Genomic DNA, 25,778 nt, shown 5'->3' on the forward strand with positions numbered 1-25,778 from the left:
CATATTATGATTCAAATTAACTTCATGAAGATAACATCCCTCCCCACACTAAATACTAAGACCTCTGATGTTAGAGTCCCTTTACCAAAATAAGAGAACAGCAAATCGGTAGACACATGAATGAACAATACCATAGATGTTTAAGAACATGTATGTGAGTTCTTAGTTCCATTTACCAGAAAGAAAACAATCTTTCTCTTAGCTGTTTTTGCAGAATATTTAGATGATAGTTCAAGCATACTATTTTCATTGAAGCCCTTTCAGTCCATGCATAGTCCACAAAGAATATTCAACAAAGATGGTTTTCTTTGCTCTTTTGCTTCTTCTCCTATCACCAACATGACTTTGCTCGTTTCCTGTCTTTCTCCCACACCATTCTTTTCCGGGATCCTGAACAAATAGCATCTGGTCTTTGTTTTCATACCTGGAGAAGGCTTTGAGTCTTCTGAATAATTTTGAATGAGCATGTGCAGGTCAAAAAGAACAATAATAGTTATCTTTTTAAATATTGACCTTTCATAGCATTTTGATGAATCATGTTAAGACTTCTGCTCAATTTCAGTGAAAGAAATCACCACCCCCTACCCTACTACCCCCATAGGAAGGCATGCTGATGGAGTGATATATATATATGGAGAGAGAGAGAGAGAGAGAGAGAGAGAGAGAGAGAGAGAGAGAAGAGGGTAAAGAAAACAGAAATTTCAATATTGCTTTCATAATAGTTAATTTTATTAATTTAACAATTTGAAAATGCTTCATCTGAAGAACAAAAGAATGTCTCATGGTTTGGGTACAGGATTATTATTACTATTGTCATCATTTTTTATTTTATAGCCACAGTCTTCCTGGAATTTTGGAAAAGGAGAAGAAGTGTATTGACCTATGCTTGGGACCTTATTGAATGGGAAGAAGAAGAGGTGAGATGTTAGGAAACCAGGAGATAGGAAACTGGTATATCACAGGCTGCTGAGAACTACCCAAAGCCCAGACCTCCAGGCTAGGAGCAGCTGCACACCATTAGATCTTCCCTCAATGTTTTTTACTAACAAGATCTCTAACTTCATGAAGATAACAGAGGTCAATAATGAAGTATGTGTTTTTTAAACTACTGCTATGATGTTTCCTTAAATTGCATTAGTGGAGAATTATACTAATTAAAATATAGCTTAGAGTTTATTTGGAAAGTAATTGGCATCCTATTTTTAGTAAGTTGCATCTTTGTGAAGACATTGTAAAAATAGGTCAAATCTAGAAGTTTTCTATTGATTCTTAGAGGAAAAATTTTAATTTATGGTTTTGATGCTGAAATAACTTTAGTTTCTCTTGTAGGAAACACTTCGCCCCCAGTTTGAAGCCAAGTATTACAAGATGGAAGTAATAAATCCCATCACAGGAAAACCTGAGCCACATCAGCCTTCATCAGACAAAATCACTCGTCTTCTTGTGTCTGTCTCAGGGATATTCTTCATGGTAGAGTACAACCATCACTATCAGAATGTTGTGGGATTCCAGATTTTAAAATACACAATGTAACCCCAACTCATTTTATGACCCTGAGAGTGCAAAAGAAACCTTGTCCTTTTCAATATTAGGTAATTCTTTCAATTAAAATAGAAATCACAGCTGGTAATAGCATTTTAGAAGGGAAAATTTTGCACTTCTTTAAATAAAACTCTCATTGAAAGAAGCATACATAAGTTAAAATAAAATGAAAATATCCAAGTTGCAATTAATCGCATATCCTGTGTTAAAACTGAGCATTCCATTTGAAAGAAAAGTTGGACAGAATCTGCCCATTAGTATGATAAATTTATACTTAGAACAGCTTAAACATTTCTTGTGTCTTTTTGTTTTTGATGTTTTATTTGTTTTACCTTATTCTATTTTATGTTAACTGAACCCAAGACTGTACACATGCTAAGCATGCACTCTACCACTGACCTACACTCCCATTTCCTATTTGTGTATTTTAAATGGCAAATAAAATTGTATGTATTTGTTGTGTACAGCTTGATGTCCTGAAGTATGTATGCATTGTGAAATGGTTGCATTATCTAATTAAAATAAGCATTACCTCTCAGATTTATCATGTTTAAGTTTAAATCTTATACTGTTCTGACTCTAATGTAGTTCACTTGGTTAAGAGAGAAAATTTAATCCTTGTATTCTTTCTTAGAAAGTCTAACACCTTCAACTCTTAGGGACAGTGTTTGCTTCTGATTTGTTAATGATGCAAAACACTGGTGTCTTCTCTCATTTCCCACATTGTAGATTTCTCTGGTGATCACTGCTGTGTTTGCTGTTGTGGTGTACCGCCTGGTGGTCATGGAACGGTTCGCATCATTCAAGTGGAATTTCATCAAACAACACTGGCAGTTTGCGACATCTGCTGCTGCTGTCTGTATCAATTTCATAATCATCATGTTGCTGAATCTTGTGAGTGTTTACAGTCATACAGTCATATTTTTCCATGGGTGAATAGGGGATGGGCAGGGAAAAGGACTCTTACCTTTGTACTAGGGATATATGTACATTTCATCCATATGTTTTAAAGAATAGATTTTTTTTAAAAAAAGAAAATTGATGCTAGTTGTATTGCCTTCCCTGCCTTTTGAGTTCATAATCTAGATTTGTGATAACTTCTATTCATTAAATATATAAGTGCTAGAGATAGTGCTATGTGATTTTCAACAAATAAGGGATTGTATGAATTAGAAAATCACTCAAATAAGCTCAATCTCATAGAATTTGTTGGAAAGACATAGGAAAATCTGTTTGAAAGTGCAGTCTTGTTTCCAAGGCCCCAGGTGAAATGGAAAATAATCAGACAGCTATTCCATTTTTCTTTCTCTGGATCAAAAGCAATCTTCCTCTCTCTCTCTTCCTCTTGTCTCCCTGATCCTCTCTCTTTTCCCCATCCCCACTTCACAATACTTCTTTATGAACATTTGATGAACATTTTCCCTCTTCTGTCAGGAGGATAAAGCTCTCTACCTATCTGTGACCTCTCTTTCTGTCATTCTGTTGTGCTGTGACATTGTTATGCCTTGGTTTTCTTTGGCTCTAAATATGTGAACATTTTGTCAGGTTAGGTGCTGATTTCTCAAGGAGAGCATCTTTTTGGTTCAACACCACATGCATTTCTTGACTCATAAACCAAATGTCTATGACTAAGAAGTGATGTTATGCCTGTGCCTACCTGTTCAACAAAGTCTGTGAATAAAAGCCAATTGTCTTTGAAAACAGGTGACACTAACTGGCACATCCATAATAATATCTTTATTTTAGCTCTTCCATAAATCCCACAAGGTTGATATTCTCTCCATTATGTAGATGAAGAAACTGGGATTTAGAGAACTTAAGAAAACTTGTTGCAAATCGTATATAGTAAGTGTTGATGCTAGAATATGTACATCATGAGATAATTTATAAAGGTAGCTCAACAATGCATAAATAATGATACTATTTACAGGTAATATGTATTATTTCCAAATGTGATAATGCTTATGTTATATATTTTACCAGGAGGAGGATTTGCTGTTTAAACAACGAATAAAAAAATAATAATAATAAAGTTTAGAAAGTTAATAAAAGGCCTTAGGGAAAATGAATACTCATTGTGATAAAAGTATAAATTTTAATGCCATGAAAATACTTAACATCTTTCACTTAATCAGCTTTCTTCAGTTTTGATTTAATTTGTAGAAGAAGAATCTAGTTTATAATATCTCCAAACAAGACACAAAATAATTTATGACTTTGTGTCATAGATTGAAGGGTACAGGAAGCATTGAAAAAGTATAACACCAGATAGTTTATAGTTGCCCAAATTAATCTAGAATTTAGGCAAAAATATTATATTTCTTGAACAACATTATAATAACTTGAATTTTAAAAATATATCTGACAAAGTTGGTATCAAAGATTAAACTAAAGAGCACTTATAGCCAAATAGATAATATTTGCAATTATAAATCAAAATACTAGTAGGCTTTTTCTCTGGAATATAAGATTTTATATGATTTTTTTACTGTAGTATATTATATTTACCATATATTTTGAATTTTCTTGGTTTTCTAAAATCAATATATTCTTTTTAAAATTAATAAAACACAAATCTTTGATAATAACTTCTGTTTGTCTCTTTTAAAGAGACCCTTAACCATATAATCTATAGCTCATATAGAGGGTAGTAATGCCATATTATTATTTGAAATAGCAAAAAAAGAAAAAAGAAAAGGAAAAGAGACTTAGTAGCTGATCAAGGGTAAGATAATGGTAATTCAGATCCATATAATATAATATATAACCTATTCAAATGCTATCTTAATATTATTTAAGAACATGAAATAAAGTTCCACAAGAAGGAGACAGAATTTTACGTAATTCTAATTTTCTAGAATACACACACACACACACACACACACACACATGTACTTGGATTTTGAAACTGAAAAGAATGATAATCAAAAGTTTACGGTATTATCTCTCAGTAATGGATAATATGTAACACATGCTTTTGATTTAATATATCTCTTTTTGAACATGCACATATTTCTCTCTCTATGGAGTTACTGATTTACAAACAGGTGTCAATTTGGCTTTTAAAACATTCTATCATAAATTAAATGCACTCCTTTTTTTGTACTTTATATGTGAATCACTCCTAAAACCACAGCCACATAGACTGGATCACTTTTACCACTTAAACATTTATGGTGGCTGAGCAACCTCCCCGCACACACTCTCAGATCCTCTGTTCCTCATTTGTGTTCCCCTCTCCCCTCTGTCTCTCTCAAGCCTGTCCATGCTTTCATCAGTCAGGACAGTGGCTCCTCAACCTGGTTTCCTGATGAAAAGCAGTGGACTTTGTATGCAAGTGAAGCTGCCTGACCCAGGTGAACCAGGGTGTCCCATGCAACATCTATAAACTTTAATTTCTTGATCTTTCAAACAAAGGAGATAAAAACTAACACATAGGGTGTTGAAAGATTAAATGTGTCTTCTTCTAGTGCACAGAAGAAGCTAACAAGTAAATTTCTTTCTCTATATTTGCTTCTTGTTAGTATTTTAGATTTTATTTTCTTTAATAATTATTTTTATTCCTGTTCCTTTATTACACAATACAAGCATTTTATTTGTTTTCCCATTTTTTCTCATCTTTATATAATACACAGAATTTGAATATTGATTTCCTGTTAGTTCCAAATGTGGTAATGATGATGATATTTTTTTTTCTTTAGTCTTTCTAAATCTCCAGCCTACATCTGCATTCATTGATATTTATTTTTTGCTCTTTTTCTTTAATCTATTACCCCTTCATAAATATTTAAGTACTCAAAGGTGTCTTTGGAGATAAAGAGAATATATACTGTGCTCTATTGTGTCTTTGCCAAATGTGTCTGACAACATAAGAAAAAAAATTAATTCATGCAGAAGTCATACCAAAAAAAAAATCTAACAATTTTCAGTTGTAATAATTTTGTTCTATTATCTTTATCCTTTCTCTGAATTCTAAAATCAATACCTTGCTATTGTAAAAGAGTATTAAAGTATAAAAACATTTAAAATATTAAGTGGAAGTCACCTTCCTCAATCCATCATGCTCCCCACCAACATTACCACAATAAAATAATTTTACCCATTGCAGGTAATCGGTATTAATGGTTTTGTGTCTCTTTATTCCCCCACTTCACCTCCCATCAATTATTATAGCTTTAGAAATAGTACCCTATGTTCCTTTGTTATTTGGTAATTTGTTCCAAAGACCTACTGATCTTCAAAAACATTTTGAGTAAATTAATGAACTGACAATGAGGAATATGTCATTGAAAAGGAAAACGAAGAGGCCAAATGTGTTCATTTTTTTTTTCTTGGTAAGTTAAGCATGACAGCTCTGGAACAGACACTCCAGGTCTGTGTTCAATCCTTTGTTCCCACCTAGTGAAATCACCATCATCTCAGTTGAGCTGAAGAACTATGATCAGAGTCTGTCTTTGAATGAGATGAAAGCTTGACCCTCAATTTTTTTTTTCAAAAAAGTTCTTTCTCTTATCACTGATAGTATAAAAATTAAAATGTGACTAAAGTTTCCATTGGTGTACCAGAATCTAGTTTTATATTTTTCTAGTTGCTTTTTAATCACCAGTTTCTTAAAGTCTGAGTGTTCTATCACCTGTCCCTTTCATAGCTAACATCCCCTAACTAGAACTAGCATTTTCTCTCAGACATATGGTTTTCTCTCTCTCATAAGGTTCAGATTCAACCTGTTCTAAGTTTATATGTTTGATGAGGCTTCTGGTATTTTTTTCCTTCCAAAGCTCCTAACATTTTATAGCAAACAAAGACTGGACTCAATAGATTGAACCTCTGTTTGTACAAATAAGACCTTTGAAGGTAGGTGAGCATGGTGTCATTTGAGTCACAAAAAACATTTTTTTTTTTTTTGAGATTCTCAAAATCCCACCAGCTCCATGTGAGCTTAATGCTAGAAAACAAACATGCAGGGTTCCTGGAAAAGTCAGAACTTTGTTTTTCTAAATGTTCATTTCTGCTTATTGGCCCTTTAGGAATAATGATCCAGGGATTGATAGAAATGGAATAGATATAAATGTTTCTCATTTGCTTTTGCAACTAACTAAGGAAAAGATTTTAAAACAGATTTATCATAAAAGCAATGAATGTGCAGCCAACTTAACCAATGTGAAAAAAAAAGTTATAGTCTTGAGATTTAATCAGCATCAAATAATAATGCTCTTTGAATTTACACATTTTCTTTCTCCTCAGGATGCTAGTGCACTTCACAAATTATTAAGTAGCCCTTCTGTTTCACCTGAATACATAGGATTACTTAAGAACTTAGTTAAATAAGGATAGATTAAAATACCAAATATTATACCACTAACATGTTCATTTAGAAAATCAGATGCTACTTCTCTTTATCTTAGTTTCAGGCCAAACTCAACATATGGCTAATAAAAATATGCTCTTAGTTTCTTAATAACTTGAATTCAAGAGTCCTGTTTCACCGTTTCCACAATTGAAGAATTTGGCCTTAGTCAATATATTCAATTACTCCAATGTGCTTTTCAACTATTATCCATGTGTATTAAGTTATGAAATGCTAAGTATGGCCAATAATTTACATCAGTCAATTTTTTTTCTTTAAACTAGGAGCTCTTAAGGTATAATAGTAGCCAGAAACCTTACTCTTTACTTTGTGCATTTCTTTTAACTCTTTCATCAGATTAGTGACTGACTGTTGTGAATTCTGCTGGGGAAACATTGCAGTTACCTGCTGATCATTCTTATTCCCACTTTCTTAGTTCAGTTACTTGTCATGTTTTGCTTGGACAGTCACAGCAGCCTTCTAATTAGTTAGTCTTCCTGTCTATTCTAAACTCTTCCTATCTCTCTTGTGCACCAAGATGGAACTATCTAAATTGCAATTTTGATCATTTTATTTTGTGCCTTCCTTAGACTGTTTAAGTTTTCCAATTCCTCTGATGTAAATCTAAATTAATTTCCCCTTGCCCTCCGTTATTTCAAGCCAGTTTTCCTCTCTTCTCTGAATTTCTCTCCTTTCCTCTCTTTTGTACCCTGCACTCCAGCCTACAGAATCACTTTTGCCTGTCCTGTAGCACTTTGGTACTTCACACCATGTCTCTTGAATCTTCTGTCTCAAATGTGCATATTTCTTTTGTCTGGAGACTGTCTTTTCATCTGGCTCAGAATCACTTCTTCTATATTTTCTTTTTAGTCTCACAGATAGAATTGAATAATCTTGTCTTTGTTTTTATTCTCCTCACATCGTTCTTGGACTTGCCAATTCTCTCACCCATCAGATTCTGTAGTAGAATTAAGCAATCCCTTTGTGAGTATCCCCCTGTTACAGGACATATCTTGTCTCTTTTCTCCCATTATCAAAGTGTTCAGCTCATATGAAGAGGGGCTGTCACTTGCTCATTTTTGTGTCCCCAGGTCTTTGTTCGTTAATGCCTAAAGGCATTTAGACTATCCTCTTTGAATGAAATTGAAATATTTTATTCTCCAAATGTCTTAGTATGCTGCATATTACATGTGCTCAAATTATTTTTTAATAACTGTATTTTTAGTATATTTCAAGCTTGTTGCACTTATTTTAATTCAAGCTAATAACCAAATATTATACATTCTTAAATATTTCAAAATAGGTCAATCATGGCACCCCTAAATAAGTATTCAACTGAGGTTAAAAATATAAACAATTTAATCAAAATTTGATTACAAATCCATTGTATAGATTATGAAGGTAATTTTAAAAGTGTTTCCTATTCTTGGTATACATCAAATTATCTCAAACACTTTTAAACAACTGCAGATGCCTGAGTCCCATTCCAAATTCCCTTTGTGGAAAAACTGTACTTGAAACAAAACATTTAAAAATTATTTCTGGTGATTTTGATCCAATCAGCCTCTAAAAGAGCATTAGAGAATCATTGATTTAACATAATGAGGGTGATTTTGATGCACAGCCAACATCAGAAACCACATATTCCACAAATAAGTAGCAAATAATTTAACAATAGTTAAAGCTTCAATTTATTATGTTTAACTTTTTTTTTCAAAATATATAACTAAAAATCTTCAGTGATAGAATTTGAAAACCAACTGTTGGTCATTCCCAAGTCCATCCTTTGCTTCTTCATTTGCATTCCCATGAAAATACAGTGCTACTTACAGATGCCATGCATAGCATGGTTATTATTTCTATCAGGAAATATTTCAAAATCATATTAATAAAAATAAAAAATGTGAAATCACTCTGAAAAGAAGTATTTTTGTGGCTTCACAGTCAAACTTTAATTAACATTGCATCAGCAAGACAGCTCTTTCACATCAAGCTTAATAGGTAATTCCTAAGAAAAATATAGGAACATCTGAGCAGAGGTACTCTAGGATTATGCAGTTAAACCTTTCCAGCTCCTGAAATGAATGAACTTCTTTTGGTGTTCCTCATATCATTTTAAAAATCCATTTACCATGTAGAGATCACATCATAAGTGCAAAGAAGAAAAATCCCTAACTACATTTGGTTAATATAAGTATCCCATGATGTTTCTAGAGTCTTCCTGATTGTTGATCTGTTTCCTTTTCTGGAGTCCAGAGCATACATTCCTGATTCTTTCAAGGTCCTGATTATGGAAGGCTTCCAAATATACTTAGCTTTTCTTAATACTTGGTTACCACTGATCAGCAATTGTTATGCAAATAGGTTATTATGGAATAGGGTGGATCAAAGGCTTGGAGTGCGCATCTTACCCAGGAGAGGAGGCAATGCCAAATGAGTCATTTAATAAGGCTCTTCTAAAAACATATTTGTTTAGTTTTTTTATGTCTTTTTCCACGGTTTCTAGAAATACAGAAAGGTAGATAACTGGTAAACAATAGCCTTCTTCAATACTGCAAAGGTCTTCTTGGAGTTTGTTTTCATAGTGGAGGCTGGACAGAAGGGTTCTGACTCAGAGTGCAAAGGAATAAAACAAGTGTAGAACTCCCTGGTGTGACCCAGATAACCACCGTGTCCTTTTCCTGACTTTGCTGCTCTTTTCAATTTTGGCATAACACTCTAACAAGCATTGGTGGAAAGCTGATGATTTCTAAGTTTGGAATGAATTCTAAACTTTATACCTTGGCCACCTATGCCCTTATAAAATGTTCATTTCTCAGATCTGTGACTCATCGCAACTATTTTTTTTTTTCTTATTGCTGCCACTCCTAGTTTCTAACTTTCTAGTCCCTCATAAGACAAAGCAAGTCCATGTCAGTCTTTGGGCATTTGCACTACTGTTTCTGTATCTTAAAGGTGCTTGCTCCACATTCTTGCTTGGCTCCCTCCCTCTCTTCATTCCTCTGCTCAATGAGCCCTCTTGAAAAGCAATTGTGTATGGTTTGCTATTTGTCTCTGCCCCCTGGAGTCCAACTTCCATGAAAGTAGAAACTGTTTCTACTGGTTCATTGTTGTTTGGTTACACAAACACTACCTGACCATTAAGAGTTTCTAATGAATATTTTAACCTAATTAATACATACAAATAATATTTGACCTAATTAAAATATATGAATAAAAATACTCTGCTTATAAATGTATTAGTGGGTTATTTTTAGAATTATAGTTTCTCCAATATGGTATTGTGTGTGTGTGTGTGTGTGTGTGTGTGTGTGTGTGTTTGAGAGAGAGAGAGAGAGAGAGAGAGAGAGAGAGAGAGAGTAATGTGTAGGTTCCAGAAAAGTTTTCCCTAAAACCCTCATTCTCTCCTCTCCCAGATTTCCATTCCATTTCACATACTCATACACATGCTCTTACAACTCGCCCTGGCAAAGTGATTGCTACCATATACTATACAGTTCGTGTATTTAAAACAGGATTTCTTTCTGCATTTTGAAGTTCTGAAGTTAACAATCACTAGCATGGGTTGATTGTACAGCCCATCCATCCTGATGGTACCAATCATCCATAGCATTAGAACCTTGGATGATGCAGGTTCTCAAGTACCCCAGAAAGCTTACCAGCAGTAGTACAACATCTTTTGTCATTTTACAACATTCCTCCAAAGGTATTGTAACTTTCTGAATATTCTTCCAGTTACATTTATTTTGATCCAAGTTTGTAGACAAGCTCTGTGTGTTAGGCATTCAGACAAGAATCTTGAACTGTTACAAGGCATAGCATAGATGTTACAAGATAGCCATGATATCAGATCTTAATTATACTTGCTTAGCAGTGCTCTATCAGGCCAGATGCCTGACATTATAAATCTGTTTCCTGTTCTGTAAAATGAAACTTATTTTATCCATTTAATAAAATTATTGTAAAGGAATAGCAATGTATGTAAAGCACTGTTTGACTCATGTGAAATACTCTACATTGCAGTTTCAGATGAAATTAGGTTTCAACTCCTGTGAGAGCATTCAACTCAGTGCTAGAGGCACAACAGCTACTCAAGTACTACATGTCACTTGATGAAGTCCCTCCTGCTTAACTCCTGAAATTGTCCCCAAATTTGAAAATAATAGTGTATGGGTGTAGTAATAAATACATACATTATGGGAAAGTATGAGAATATTGTAGTCTGAAATCTTTCTATCTCAAGATGTTTATGTCTTAGAAAGAGATAGATTTTAATCATAACTAAGATGAAACACAGTAGTTCAGCTGAGAGAACTCTCTGGAATGTCAACAGCTCTTAAAATGTTCAAGTCCTTATCATTTTTCAGGGGGCTGTATTAAACTACTCACATGTTAGGCAAGTGCTCCCCCACTGAGCTGTAACCCCAGTTCCAGATCAATAACTTTTAATTTTACATGCCAACATCTTATTGGACTAACCTAAATAGTAATTAATTGAATCTTGTGGTTATGTAGTAATATTCAAATGTTTACACATATGCCTACAAACATATATCTGCCTTATACCTGAAACAAATATAATTTCCTATGATATTTACTTAAAATATTGTAAAGTATGTGTCTTTAATTAAGTCTATTAAACTGGTCAGAGAGTGCAAGGGAAGGAAAAAGATGGCAGATGATGAAAAATGTTATCATAAAAATCTGTTGTACATGATGTGACTAACAGCTTGAACACATTCATCTTAGATTCTGTTATCAATAACCTAAAAAACTATTTTTCTTTAGAAATGAAAACTTGCACACTGTTTTTGTCATGGTTTGGAATATTGTTTATCAAGAATAATAATAGAAAGAAACTTTCGCTTTCGACCTTCCAATATGGCAAAAAAGGCTCTATAATTTGAAGATCAAATCTCTGCTTAGCCATTAACAATCTTTTGCTTAAATATTTTCTTGTTTAAAATTAAGTGAATATAGGCAAGAGAAAAGACTCACTGTTGCAGATAATAAGTGTGTTTATGTATTAATGTACACATGAATATGTATTTTCGTACACATTTATATTATATCTATTTGGGGTATGTTTATGCAAAGCACTACATATCATGCATTAATAAATATTTATACTTAATTTAAATGTAAGCATTTTGTTGAAAACACTTTAAATGTTTCCTTAAAAAATGCAAATACCAGGCTTCACAAAAAGAAGAGACTAATATTTTCTACTTGTTCTCTCTACTGTAGGCTTATGAAAAAGTTGCTTACCTCCTCACTAATTTAGGTAAGTCCATGTTTCTTACTTCACTTGTTAGTAAGAAAATAACATGATCAAATGGGTCTATAATTACCTTATATATTTTAGCATTTTAAATATCTTCAGTTATATGATTATTTACCAATAAAAATGAGAGGTAGTACAAGAAGGTGAAGTACATTAAAGAAAAATAGAGAGGCAATGCATGAAGTTACAATATATCCTAACTAGAAATTAGCAAGCCCTGTTCTTATTACTTGATGTTTGTTCTTCAGCTGTACCATTCTTTCGGTTTTCCACCAATATTTATTTTTATATATAATATTCTATATATATTATTAAATATTAAATATATAATATTCTCATGATAAAAATATTATGCATATTATACATATTTTATTTATCATCAGAATATTATATATCTACACATATATGACTTTAAAGGTAAAACAATATGAAAATATTTATTAAAAAAATCACTTCTTTGTCACATTAGCCATTCCTATCTTTTAATACCCCTAAGAAATGCTTTTAAATATTTTATCAGTTTTCTCTGTTACTTCCCATATATTTCTAAAGATATGCTTTTAGTGCCACTATTGGATTTTTATTATTGAAGAACTTATTATTTCCTTCTTATTATGGAAGTACTAATTATAAATCCTTGCTGTTCTTAATGATACTTGCAGTGCCCCATTCCCTATATCTCCTATGCATAACCTGATACATACAAACTGCTATTTCTCTTCCTTCCAAAGTAGTTATATCTGCATATTTAGCTAAACTGATGTTCACATCAATTATGTCTGTATGACTATTTTTATATTAAGAAATGATGTGTGTTATAATTATGTTTTAGCATCACTGTTTATTTTTTTCATTAAAATGGACTATTTTTATTGAACTTTCTGCATATATTCGTTTATTTATCCCACACTTTTTTCCAAGACACTAAATTTCCTCTGAATATATTCAAACATATAATTTGTTCTATGCACTTGATTTTCTTGTTAGGTTATTCTCTCAAGTCTTCCATAGTCTTCAATCCAGGTGGGTTACATTCTAGGCTTGTGGCTACCTGAAACTAGACTCATTCTCACCAGCACCTTGGGAATGCCTGTCACTGTTCTTTCTAAGTTGCTTATTACTTCCAGAATACCATGCCCTTCTCTTTCTTGGCTCAGTTCTTTATGTTGCTTCCTACAAATAAATTTCTTAAAGCTTTGTATCTTTAAAACATCTTTGTTCTATCTTAAAATTTGATTTTTTATTTTCCTGGAATTCTAAGTGGGAACTAAAATCCCTTAGATTTTTTTAATAATCTTTTTAGTTTTTTAATAAAAATATTAGATTAACTTAGATTTTTAATAAACTTTTTTTACTATTTTCTAAACTCCAGTGTCATTTTTGAGAACTCTGCTACCATGTTGATACCCATTCTTTCGATTGTAATCTATTTTGATTTTTTATGCATTTATTTTCTAAAATAATTTTGGATCTTTTCCTGTCTTGAGATTTCACAGTGATGTACTTTGATAAGAGCCTTTTATTTTCTACTTGCAGGATACTTTTAGTGCTCCAACAATGTGGGTATCTATGTGTCCACCAGGAAGCATGTATTGAGATGGAGTTAGTAATGAAATAATTTTATAATTCCTGAGAAAGGTACAATGAAAAGAAGCAAGACTAAGCAGGGAAAGCCTCAGACATCAATGCAAAGCTGATGCTATTAACTAACCCAAGGGGAAGTTGTAGGTAGTAGGCACATTTGCAGAGCTGCCATAAGATAGCCTAGAAACCCAGAAACTTGGCTTCTCTTTTTTATACATTTTTTGTTCCATAATTTTCATCCTTCTTTTGTCTTTTCCTGGAATTATTTTTATTCAGATGTTTCTCACCATATCCTGTTACTTTTTTATTATTTTTTGATTGGGAGGGGGGCTTCTTCAAGGTAATTTCAATTTTGTCTTTCACGTCTTCCCCTGAATGTTTTATATCTACTCATATTTTGCATTCTAGAGCAGTTTCCTATTCTTTGAGTGTCTTTTTTCTATATCATCTAATTATTGCTTCACAGATGCTGTATCTTAATTAGACAACAGAATGTTCAAAATGTGGGCTCTGGAGTGAGATTGCATGGAGTGAAGCCTCCCTTATAACTTACTCTAAATACAACAACAATATTGTTTTCCTCTTGGTGCCACATATTTGCTTTTTACATATGGGAATTGTGTTTACTATAAATGCCACATAGTGTCATTTTTAATTGATGTTTATAAAACATTTCTAAGAGTGTCTGACATGAAGTCAGTACTAGAAAAAAAAATCTAGCCATTAACCTCTATTTTCTATTTGAGGATATTTGTGAAAGGGCTCTTTACAAGTCTGTCTTTCTTTGCTTATTTTTTTTTTGTTCCCTATGTAGTTTCTGCGTGTTCCTCTTATCACTTTGTTTCAGATTCTCTCTTAAGTGTAAAATACTTTTCTCAAATGCCAGATAAACTGACTCCCCACCCTTTCTGTAAAATAGGAACTAGAAAGCATAGAGGGGACTCTCTATGTGGGGGTTTTCACCAGTGCTGCAGGGGAGACAAGACCCCAGCCACTTTGTGGCACATCCCAAGTGTTGGATTGTAGGTAGTTTCTCTTGGATTGCTCAATTTCCCTTCAGAGCATATTGCCATCACCTGCTGGATTCCCAGGGTGTTGGCTTGCTACCACTCCTGTCAGAATTCAGACTTCCATGTGAAGGCCCCTTCTGCAATGCCACCTTATCCTACCTTCATTCATTTTTTCTGTTTGGGGGAACTTTTGCCTCCAATTCTAGGTCTTTTTATGATTTCATCAGCAGAGATCAGCTTTCCTCTGTAGTCTTCCCCATACCTCTACTATTTATTTTATCCTTAGTCTTTGGTTTTCATGCTTACTGATATACTGAAGTTAGGTACTGTCTATTTCCTTTCTCGCTTCTCTAATCTCTGTCTTCTGCATTGTTCGGCTCTGTATTTGTTCTTGTATTTTAATACCTTTTTGAAGGCATAATGATTTTCTGGGGGGGGATTAAGAAGGGGAAGATATAAAATATACATATGACCAACGGAAACTCTTAAGGAGTTTCTTTACTCCTCTCCCTCATCCAAAAAAAAAAAAAAAAACAACCAAACAAACAAGCAAACAAAACAAAACAAAACAAAACAAAAACGGAAATCCTGGAATAGAACTTGTGTTCATTTGGGAGAGAAATGTGTTTATTACACAACTTTATGGAAAGTGATCTCCTCCACTCCTTCTTTTCTTAATTTTTTCATCAGTTTCTGCATTAGTAAAATTTTTAGTTGGTCACCTGACCCATAAAGTATGTTCAGTTAATGGGGGTAATCTCTGTTTCATCGTTCCTTAAATTCTCAGCTGAATTTTCTTCAGCTGGGTAATAAAATACTCAAACTAAATTGACTTGCTTTTAAGTGCTTTTAAACTACTTTATGCCCATAATAGAAGAAAATCTAATAAGAATGATTTGGGGGAATCATATAGTAGGAAGCAGAAAAGTTATTCGTGTTATTATATAACAGAAGTGTCACAATTTTCCTTTTTTTCTAAATTCCACATCTATACACCAGTGATGACTTAGTGTCTATGAAATTATAATTATTAGTTAATAATCAGTGAACTATGTTAATTTAAAATAATGAAAATTTTTGATATTTTCTTTAAATAATACAATCTAACTGTACATGTGTGCATGTACATATTCTATTCTAGCTTGTTAAATAGAAATTAGATTTTACTCTTCAATGAGACCATAAAGTGTTATTAAATTTTTAAAAATTTATCCTTTGATTTTTCGCCAAATATTTTATTTTTAAAAGCCACAAAAAAGCAAAGCTCCAAGTCACATTTTTTAAAAATATTTTTTAGTTGTTGATGTACCTTTATTTTATTTACTTATTTATATGTGGTGCTGGGAATTGAACCTAGTGCCTCACACACGCAAGACAAGCTAAGCTATGATTCCAGCCCCCAAGTCACTTTTTTTAAATAGGAAAATAAATATCTGTTATTTTCTCTACAGTGATATATTGTTCACTTATTTTTTTTGTGGTTGATTAGAATTTTATGAAGATGCTTGTTAGATGTTCCAAACAACGAGTTACATGTAATAATGAACTGTCTACATTTAAGATAAATCTATATTCCTAGGAATAAATTAAACCAATTGATGAAAGAGTTTTGACTGTGAAATAGCAGTCAAAAGTACCCCCACAGTGGCACAAACAAATAGTAACTTCCTCTTGGACACACTAACAAAATAAAAGGTTATTTTTTAGACCTTATAAAAAATAAGAGCTTAATTTGTGACTAGGTAATGATGTTGAATAACTAGCTAATCATCAATAACTAGTTTATTGGAGAAACTGTAAGAGATATTTTCGCCAGAAAACATATTACCCTAGAAAACAACAACATTTTCAAAGTTCAGAATTTGTTTTCTCCTAAAAGTTAAAAGCCAATTCAAAGGAGGTCATGATTTGCTCTAATTATAGAGGATATACTGCTTTCTTACTTGAAGTATAGACCCAAGATTCAACTCAAAACACATCATTGCAGTAAACACCATTATCTCAGTTACTGCAGCATAACAAATCAGTAGAATTTGGTACTTGAGAATAATTGCATGATTTTTTTCATGATTCTGCAACCTAAGCTAGCCTGATAGGTAGTTTTCCTTTTCCATGTGGTACTGTCTGAAATGTCCAAAATGGCCTCTTCAGTCCATCCCTCACACCTCACGTAGAATTGGAGACCTTTGCCTCACCTTTCTTCATGTGCCTCCACATGGCTAGCTTGGGTTTTTTTCTTAGCACTATAATGATACTTCTTACATGAGAACTGACTTCCAGACAAATTTCCTAAACACAATTGCTTATTAACCCTCTGCTTGCATCTAATGTACTAGTCAGAGAAATAGCCCTCTGCTTTTTGCATCTCACTAGTCAGAGAAAGTCACATGTCCAAGTTCAAAGTCAAGGTTACAGGCAATTACACTTGGAGGAGTAATTCATTGAGGGCACTCATATAAAAACCATCAAAGTAGGATCTTTCTAGTATGATGCCTTTATTCTGAGAATGTTGTAATATTGGTCAGAATAGATAAAGCAACTGAATAATACTCAACATGCCTCTAATATGATTGTGGTCTTTTCTTATTTCAAATCTCCTTTCTGTGTAAACTTTGCTGGTTCCTCAAATTTCATCCCACAATGTTCCTATAGCGTGAAACAGAAAAAAAAAAAAAAATTCTTAAGACCAGGCCACAAAATGCATTTTCCTCTGACATTCTCAATTTCTGTTATAACGTTTGGCATGCATGTCTTCATTCATAAAATAAATATACAGGGAAGACCTAATATTGTAGGCAAGATAATAGGAAGACAGACCATTGCAATATCTAAATGTATTTTTTAATAAACTTAAATTTAACTCGCTAGTAATTTGATTACATATTTTTCAATTGTATTTTAAATTACAGTGTTTTTTAGCTTTTTACTTGCCTTATTATTTTAGGGTTTGGGTGTTAGAGATTATTATAATTTCATAATTAACAGAAAGATGGCTTAATAACCACCATAAGTCATTTATTATTTCAATTTGTTCTAATTTTCTGCAGAGGACCTATAAATACTTTTCAAAAGAGTGCATAAAAAATTAAAACACCAGATACATGATGATTTCTGATAAAATTAACAAAATACAGAATAGGAAGAAACAAATCAGAAAATGAATAAAAAAATAAATTATGTGTTTGCATTTATCTCCAAATTTATTTCCGTATATCTATTTTTACTTTCTTTTGTAAACAATTAAACAATTGGAATTTTGAAGTCTGGAACTCAAACTGAACTTCAACAAATGAAATCCAGCCATATGTAGATGAAAAGAAAAAATAATAAATACAAAAGGTGAAAAATGACTAATAACTAAGAAACGAGCACATCTATCAAGAAAACAGTAACAATAAAATCAGATGTGACTATGTTAATATTAGGCAAACCAGAGTTTAAAATATTTTTGAGAACTAAAAAAGGATGTTCATATTGCTTTTTTTAGAATATCCACGAACAGAATCTGAATGGGAAAACAGCTTTGCCCTGAAGATGTTCCTTTTCCAATTTGTCAATTTAAACAGTTCTATTTTCTATATCGCTTTCTTTTTGGGAAGGTAAGTCAACATTCTATGTGTTATCTTTGCAGAGGAAAAACCAAATGAAATAGTTCCCTAGCCAGTTTGTTAACAGAGATATTAAATTCTTTAAACCTGCTTTGGAAGAGTGTCCTAATTGACCATCATATGCATGTTCAGGTGACTTCTGTAGCCACTGACAATTAAAGTTGGCACAAAAAATTAAAATGTATGTCCTATTCTTAAGTTGAATTATGACTATCTACTCATCAGTTATTATTTTGTTAAAGAAGAAATAATTTTTGTATAATTCCAAATTATAATTTCTCAACATGTAAACTTCTTCAAATCATCATTTTAGTGTTGTTCTTGTTGTTTTTACATTTTTGCTACAAAAACATAATGCAATGAAAATTTCCACCCAGTGTCATGGTAACATACTGATGCTTGAAACATTTTGAACCAAAGCTTTCAGCACATTAGGGTAATATTCTTGACCTTGGTCCAGAAGATATTACAACTATGTGTGGAATTATTAAATGCCATCAGGTTGGTTTGTCTGTACTTTCTTGACCCTTTGGTACTGAGTTCATGCATCACTTTTTCCTTCTTAAATCAAGTACTTGGATGTCGTCTAAGCATAACAAAAGTTAGTTGGGGACAAACTGCACCAGTGAACTTTTATGTCTACCCACACACATACTTGGTGTGGCGGTTAGCAGGTGTTCTTCACTTAACTGCTATTGAATTAATTTTATTTTTCTTTCTCCCTCTCTCTCTCTCTCTCTCTCTCTCTCTCTCTCTCTCTCTCTCTCTCTTAAAAAAAAAAAAACAGATTTGTAGGCCATCCAGGAAAATACAATAAACTTTTTGACCGGTGGAGATTAGAAGAAGTAAGTAATCTTGTGAGGGTGGATGAGTGGATGGGCACAGAGATGGACCAGTGACTATAGGAGGGATGGGGGTTGGGGAGAGAATACTAAGCCCAGGCATATGGAAGGCCCATCATTGTAGAAAGGAATTCCTTCAGGATCTAAAAGGAAGCAACTACACATATTTTTAAAATGGCTTTTGACTAGTCAAATCTCAAGACTCTGACCTCAACTCTCTTTTATTATTTTCTATCACATTCTTTTCTTCCATTCACAAACCACAGATATTTAGCTCCAGCAATTTCCTCATTTTGGAAATTGGTATTATCTATTGCATGGATTTCCAAAGTTTTAGATAAGTTAGGGAAAAGGGAAATTTTGGTCCAGAAGAAACCTTATTTAAAATATCAACATATAGATATACCAATATATCTGCAAAGGCTCATATTTGTTTATTGACTTGCAATATGTATGTTCTGTGGAAAACAATGTACAGGAGTAGTATCTCTGCATGCTATATACACTGAAGCATGTTGTATATTTTCCCTAAGACTGAGAAATCGTACTTCAAAAGGCCAACCATTGCTTGACAGTGTAGAGTCTTGCTTCCTCAGACTTTTGCCAACAGAAACATTTGTTTTAAACAATCTATTAATCAGAAAAAGATTCTCTTTTTAAATTTTAGCTTCTTTACCTATGAGATGAACAATATTTTTTTGTATATTTGTTGGACATTTAAATTTCTATGTACACTTGTGTGTATTATTCCTGTATATTTTCATTGAGTTATTTCTCTGCTTTATTAATTTACAAACTTAACAAAATTAGATTGTAATCTTACTAAGTTGCTGCAGATCTCTCTTCATTTTGTTCTCTTTTAGGTTAGCTTTGATACATTTTTTTATAAATTGTATATAATTTTCTAAAAAAAAAATCACTGTTTGAATGGCTTTTGAGATTTGTACCATGCCAAAACATATTTTTTTCCACTGAAAAGAATTCTATAAGAACATATTTTTACTGTTATTTTTAAAAGAGTGATGTAGAGTGATGTGTTTACACATTAAGCATTTGTTTTGATGTAAAGAGTAATGAAGTAATTTTTTTACCATAAAAGAAAGACACATTTAATAAAAGAATTTCTTTCACTGTGCAAAATGAGATTTTATATTTATCATAGTCTGTATATTATAATGTGTCTATTTCTGGTATTTCTGGATTCTATTTTTATTGGTCAGAAGGTATTTCTTTGGTACTAGGGGTATTTTATCACTGAGATAACTCCCCAGTTCTTTTTATTTTTTTTATTTTGAGACAGGGTCTTGCTAAGTTGCTAAGACTAGCCTATAATTTATGATCCTCCTGTCTCAGCTTCCTAAGTCACTGAGATTACAGGCATGTACCACCATGCCTAGCCAAAATGTCTTTTCCTTTTCTAGTTCAAACCGTTTTAATTATTCTAATGTAAAACCCAATTTCATACAAAGTATCTTTAATAGAAGGCTATGATTTAGAAAGAGAAAAAAGATTCCCCAAGAAAACTGAGGTTAGAGGTATTTCTAGTTTCTAAGAAGCTCCTCAAATCTCATGAGAGGGCACATTAATGTTGTCTTCTCAGATCAATTTAGAAATTGATTGCAACATAGATAAAGCCTAAAGTTTCCTAAGAACATAAGCTTTATAAAAAAATTAATTAATAAAAAACTGGGCTCAAATGCTAACTAAACTTGTATCTTTTTCTTTGCTCTCAATTTAACTTTCCTGAATTTCTGTTCCCTCATCCTAATTGACAACAGTAATCCTTAGGCTGCCAAATTACATATACATATATATGTGAGATAATTTGCATAACACAATTAGCATCACCCTGTTGCTGATTGCTAGTATTTACCAAAGTTCTGTCTCCACAATTACTGAGAAATTATTATATTGACCAAAGACAGACTAAGGCCTTCCATGATTCTGGAACTGCCTGGAAATCTCCAAGTCCAACTAGCAGTTTTCTTTCAATGCCCAGAATTATAATTGCTAAAATCTGATCACTTACCCCATTAGAGACCCAAGGCTGACTTTTTCAGGAGTGTTTAACTGAAGTTAGGAAGAGTAGGATGGGTTACACAGTGATTATAGACAGATAGATCTACATATTGATACCACTTTGGGGCTACTGTCACCAATAATTTCATTTAATTGTATATCCTTATTCTTTATCATGAAATTATTGGAAATCTTGATTGATATTTGAAAATCCAAGAAAAAATATAATGCTGGTGTCAGTAAAAATGTTTCATAACTATGCTAGACATTTTCCATAGGATATATGAGCTATGTGGTGATTGTATTTTCTAAGAAAGTATTATGCGCTTTGAAAAAATTCAGAGAAGTGAAAAAATTCAGGCTTGTAATATACCCCAGAAATCCTGTAAATATAGATATGGAAAAGGTAAAGAATATAAGATAAGAATTGATCCTCTGAATTCATTCATTCAAGAAATATTTATTGGCACATATTCTATGCTGGACCTCTGGTAGATAATATGAGGTGTACAGATTAAGGAATCTTAAAGAATATGATGTAAACACAAAACAAAACAAATATTTTGTCTTTGGATTCTGACAGTTTATACTCTAATCTTTTCCCACCCAAAGGCAAGATCTTTTTTAATATCTATAAATCTCCATTCCTTTTTTAAAAACTGCTGCTACATGTAGCTATATCACTATTGGCCATTGATGGATTAAATTGGATTGTGCACGTAAAACACAGGCATAATTACTGGTAACCATTATAAAGAAGGAAAAAAATGCTAAAATTTGTGTTTGAACACCTATGATCTGGCTGACCTGGACTTGGGAATCTCATATTATAGCTATATGCTATGTCACTAAGTTTTTTTATGTAAATACAACATTAAATTTTAAAAAATTCTATGTAATATTAATTGAGTGCTTATTATATACTAGCAAATTCCAGAAATTATAAGTGCTTTTCATTCATTAACTCATTTGATTCTCATAACAATTTTATTACATTCATGTTATTGATGAGGAAACAAAGGCATACAGAACTTTAAGTGAAAGATCAGGGGTATTGGAATCTGATAGCCCTGTCTTCCCCCAGGTTCATCATCTATAAAGTGGGGCTACCAACACCCTTCACACCAGGTTTTCATCAGGAGTAAATGTGAAAACTTTGAGCTCTGGCTTGTCTCTAATCATATGATTTTGATGGTGCACTTGGGATGAGTGCCTGGGACTTCTGCACACTCATCTACATGCTTTTACACAAAATTGGATATTTTTACCAAATGACTTTTAGACTTTTGAAAGACTGACTTTTAACTCAAGGACGTCATTAGTGAATAGGGCAAACCAGCAAACATCCTTACATCCCTTTCTGTTCCCTATAAATCTCAAAGTCATCAAAACTCCATTTCAACAAAATTGTAAATGACCTGTCTTTCGGCCTCCCCACTTTGGCCTACTACCTTTTATGGGGAATAATCCATTCACATGGTCCTATGATTGTCTTATTTATTCTGGCCTACACAATAATACATTGTGTTAAACGGGTACTTCAAGGCAAAGAACACATTTGGTATGTAGATTTTATCCTAGCATAGTATAAAGCAGTGTATTAGAGGGCACAGGACCACAGCTTTCTTCCCACAGGGCCAGTCAATGTTAAATGACCTTAGGGAAGTCAATTTGCCTCTAAATCTTTCTACAAAAATGAAGAGCTTCGTTTTGCCACTATGATCTATGATCTGACTCTGTGGCTTAGTAATTACTTAGCTTTAGACCTTCTCCAGATCACAGTTATTAGATGTACATGGCAGAGTTCAAGGGTCCTAAATTCATTTAGAAAGAAGAGGCATGCTTGGAAAGGTGAATTTATTCCTCTTCATGTAGTAAGCATGTCCACTGGCAAACCCTCTCTGGCTCAGAGAGTATTAAGTTACTGGGCTGGAACAGGGAAAGCAGACTCTTTTGCATCTTAATTATTTGTTCCTTTTGAAGTCCTACTAGTACCAATTTGATAGAAATAGAAACTGTGGATCAAAGCTGTAGAGACTATCATCCTTATGAGCAGGACATGAGCTTATTTCTAAAGAAACAGACCTACGCTTTCCCACCATAATAGCTTCTACAGTGCAGAGTTTTCAAGCAAAATACATGGGTTGTAATTTTCACTGAAATCATTTTTGTGTGTGTGTATATTCTTATATTTTTTAGATTGAAAATCTAAAAAAGCAGAGGCGCACAGTGGAGAAAACACTGGGATCATACTGACAAACTATTTTGTGATATACCTTTATCACTTAAAATGCATTCTAATATATGTAGGTATTCCCTCTCCAGGAAGTTGACTTTAACACTTTTCTATCGTCTTGAGAGTGGACTAGACTTACTAGCTCACTTGTAAAGACTAAAGGGAGAAAAAGAATAAAAAAAGAGTAGCTTTGCAGTAAAACACCCTAGAAAACACTGCATTAATCAAATAGGTTAACATAGCCAGTAATGTTCTGTAAGAAGTAGCTCTGATAGGATGTAATCGTCACCTCTGTGATCTTTCTCCAATGCACAAAACCACAGTCTTAACATGAGAAAAGCATCAGACAATGTCATCCAGACTGGGTGACATTACATGGAATATCTATTCTGAGATCTTCAAACTGTCAAGTTATAAAAAATGATCAAATCAGAGAAAAAAGGGAGAGAAGAAAAATAAATGCAATGGCATATGCTGAGTTAAATTGTCCAGCAGTGTGAGGAAAACTGATGAAATGTGAATAACGTATGAAATCTAGTTAGTTGCAATGTAATGACGTTGGTTTCTGAGCTTTGACAACTATACCATGATAACATAAGGAGCAAAGGCAAGGAACTCAGTGAAGAATGTCTGGGAACTCTCCACAAATTTTCAATAAATCTAAAATTATTCTGAAGTTAAAAAACCAATATATATAAAAACATGTGCCATAGAATTATTCTCCTACTACCTGATTGTTACTGGTATATAGTATTCCATAGCAGTTATCAAATGTGATCATACCTAACACAGAGCTTGGCAGATAGTAAATACTCATCAAAAGTTAGATTTGTTTGTATTGCTGTTATGATTTTTAATCAGTATTGCATTATAACTATTAAGAAATTTCCCTCTCAGTGTCCTCACACATGCTATTTCTTTCTTTTTTTTTTTTTTACTTTATGCATGAAACAGTTTGACTCAGCTTTAGATTTATTGCTCAATTTAATGGTGGGAAAAAGAGCAGATCATTATTGCTCTTCTTGTTTTTTTCAGTGTCATCCTAGTGGCTGTTTGATAGACCTCTGCCTCCAGATGGGTGTTATCATGTTTTTGAAGCAAATATGGAACAACTTCATGGAGTTGGGATACCCGTGAGCATGTTTAACCTTGCTTTATATATAGTTATGAAGGAGAGAGATGGCAGCTAGTGCTTAAGCATTCAGGATAGGTGACAGACAGAGGAGCTTTATTTCCCATTCGGCTGCCCGCTAAATGCATGACCCTGTAAAAGTAAATAAGCATTTCTGAGTCTCTAATTTTACCTTTCTATGATGAGATCACCATCATGAGTTACCTTTCCCTTAAGAACAGCTGCAAGGATGAAGGAAATATTGATGTAGAGTAACTAGTTCAACATGGTAAGGCACCTGTTGCTATTTTTGAGATTTTGACATTACATGTTCTTAAAGATAAAAATCATTTTTCTGGTTTCTTTGGACTACTAGCAGATCAATAATTGTTGTTACTCCCAGGAGAATAATGGGCTGCATGATTTTACATTTGGCACCCTTTACAAATCCTCCTTACCCCTCAAAAATAATTTGAACAGAACTGATTATGATAACATCAAATAATAGCATTCTACTCTTGTCCTTTTAGGTAAGTTTTAACTGTGAAATGCTGACAGAGATGTTAGATATCCACTTTTATACATATTAAAATATTATTTCCATCAATATACCATTAAATGCAAGACATTTAAAACAACGTGATAGTGAAGCTTTGAGACCTAATCAGACAAAGTTTAAAATGACTATTTTGAGTACTTTCTGACTATGGGTAAAGGACTGATTAGTCAGTGAAGCATATATGTGGCTTAGGCTTGATTAAATTTAATTTTGAGTAAATTAAAATTGAGTAAGTTGAATTTTACTTAGATTATTTTTCCCTCGTGGCCCTCCAAATTATATTAGGACATTCCTGAGCAGAGATCTGAGGGTTGGAGAAATGATATACACCCTGAAGTTTGCCATATAGCATTGGTTAAATTACAACAGTCCTAGAGCACAGACCTAGAGTTGCCCAGGCCTTGTTCTAATTTCTTCTCTGGTCCTTACTAATTTCACTTAAAATTCATTTCACTTTGAGACTATTTTTTCATTTTTAAAATTTATGAAGACTAAATGAATTGACCCAATAGATTTTCAACCTTAATTGTAAGATACAGGACTCTTTCGTGAAGAGATTTTTATATAGACCCTCAAAATTCAAAACAGATTAGAGCAAATCTCTTCTAAATGAAGAGAGAATCAGGGATGGAGGAT

General features: G+C 33.0%; 1 protein-coding gene across 1 annotated transcript in view; it reads left to right on the forward strand.

The window, feature by feature from the left end:
• The window catches only part of ANO3 (anoctamin 3), a 197,734-nt gene that overhangs the window by 150,359 nt on the left and 21,597 nt on the right, over positions 1-25,778 (forward strand). The window contains exons 14-20 of the mRNA XM_081279744.1: positions 835-917; positions 1,330-1,470; positions 2,272-2,436; positions 12,137-12,173; positions 18,255-18,366; positions 19,163-19,220; positions 24,508-24,605. Coding sequence (XP_081135870.1) covers positions 835-917; positions 1,330-1,470; positions 2,272-2,436; positions 12,137-12,173; positions 18,255-18,366; positions 19,163-19,220; positions 24,508-24,605 — 694 coding nt within the window. The remainder of the gene's footprint in view (positions 1-834; positions 918-1,329; positions 1,471-2,271; positions 2,437-12,136; positions 12,174-18,254; positions 18,367-19,162; positions 19,221-24,507; positions 24,606-25,778) is intronic.

This window comes from Spermophilus citellus, assembly GCF_964194105.1.
Source record: "Spermophilus citellus genome assembly, chromosome: 2".
NCBI classification, from domain to species: Eukaryota; Metazoa; Chordata; class Mammalia; order Rodentia; family Sciuridae; genus Spermophilus; species Spermophilus citellus.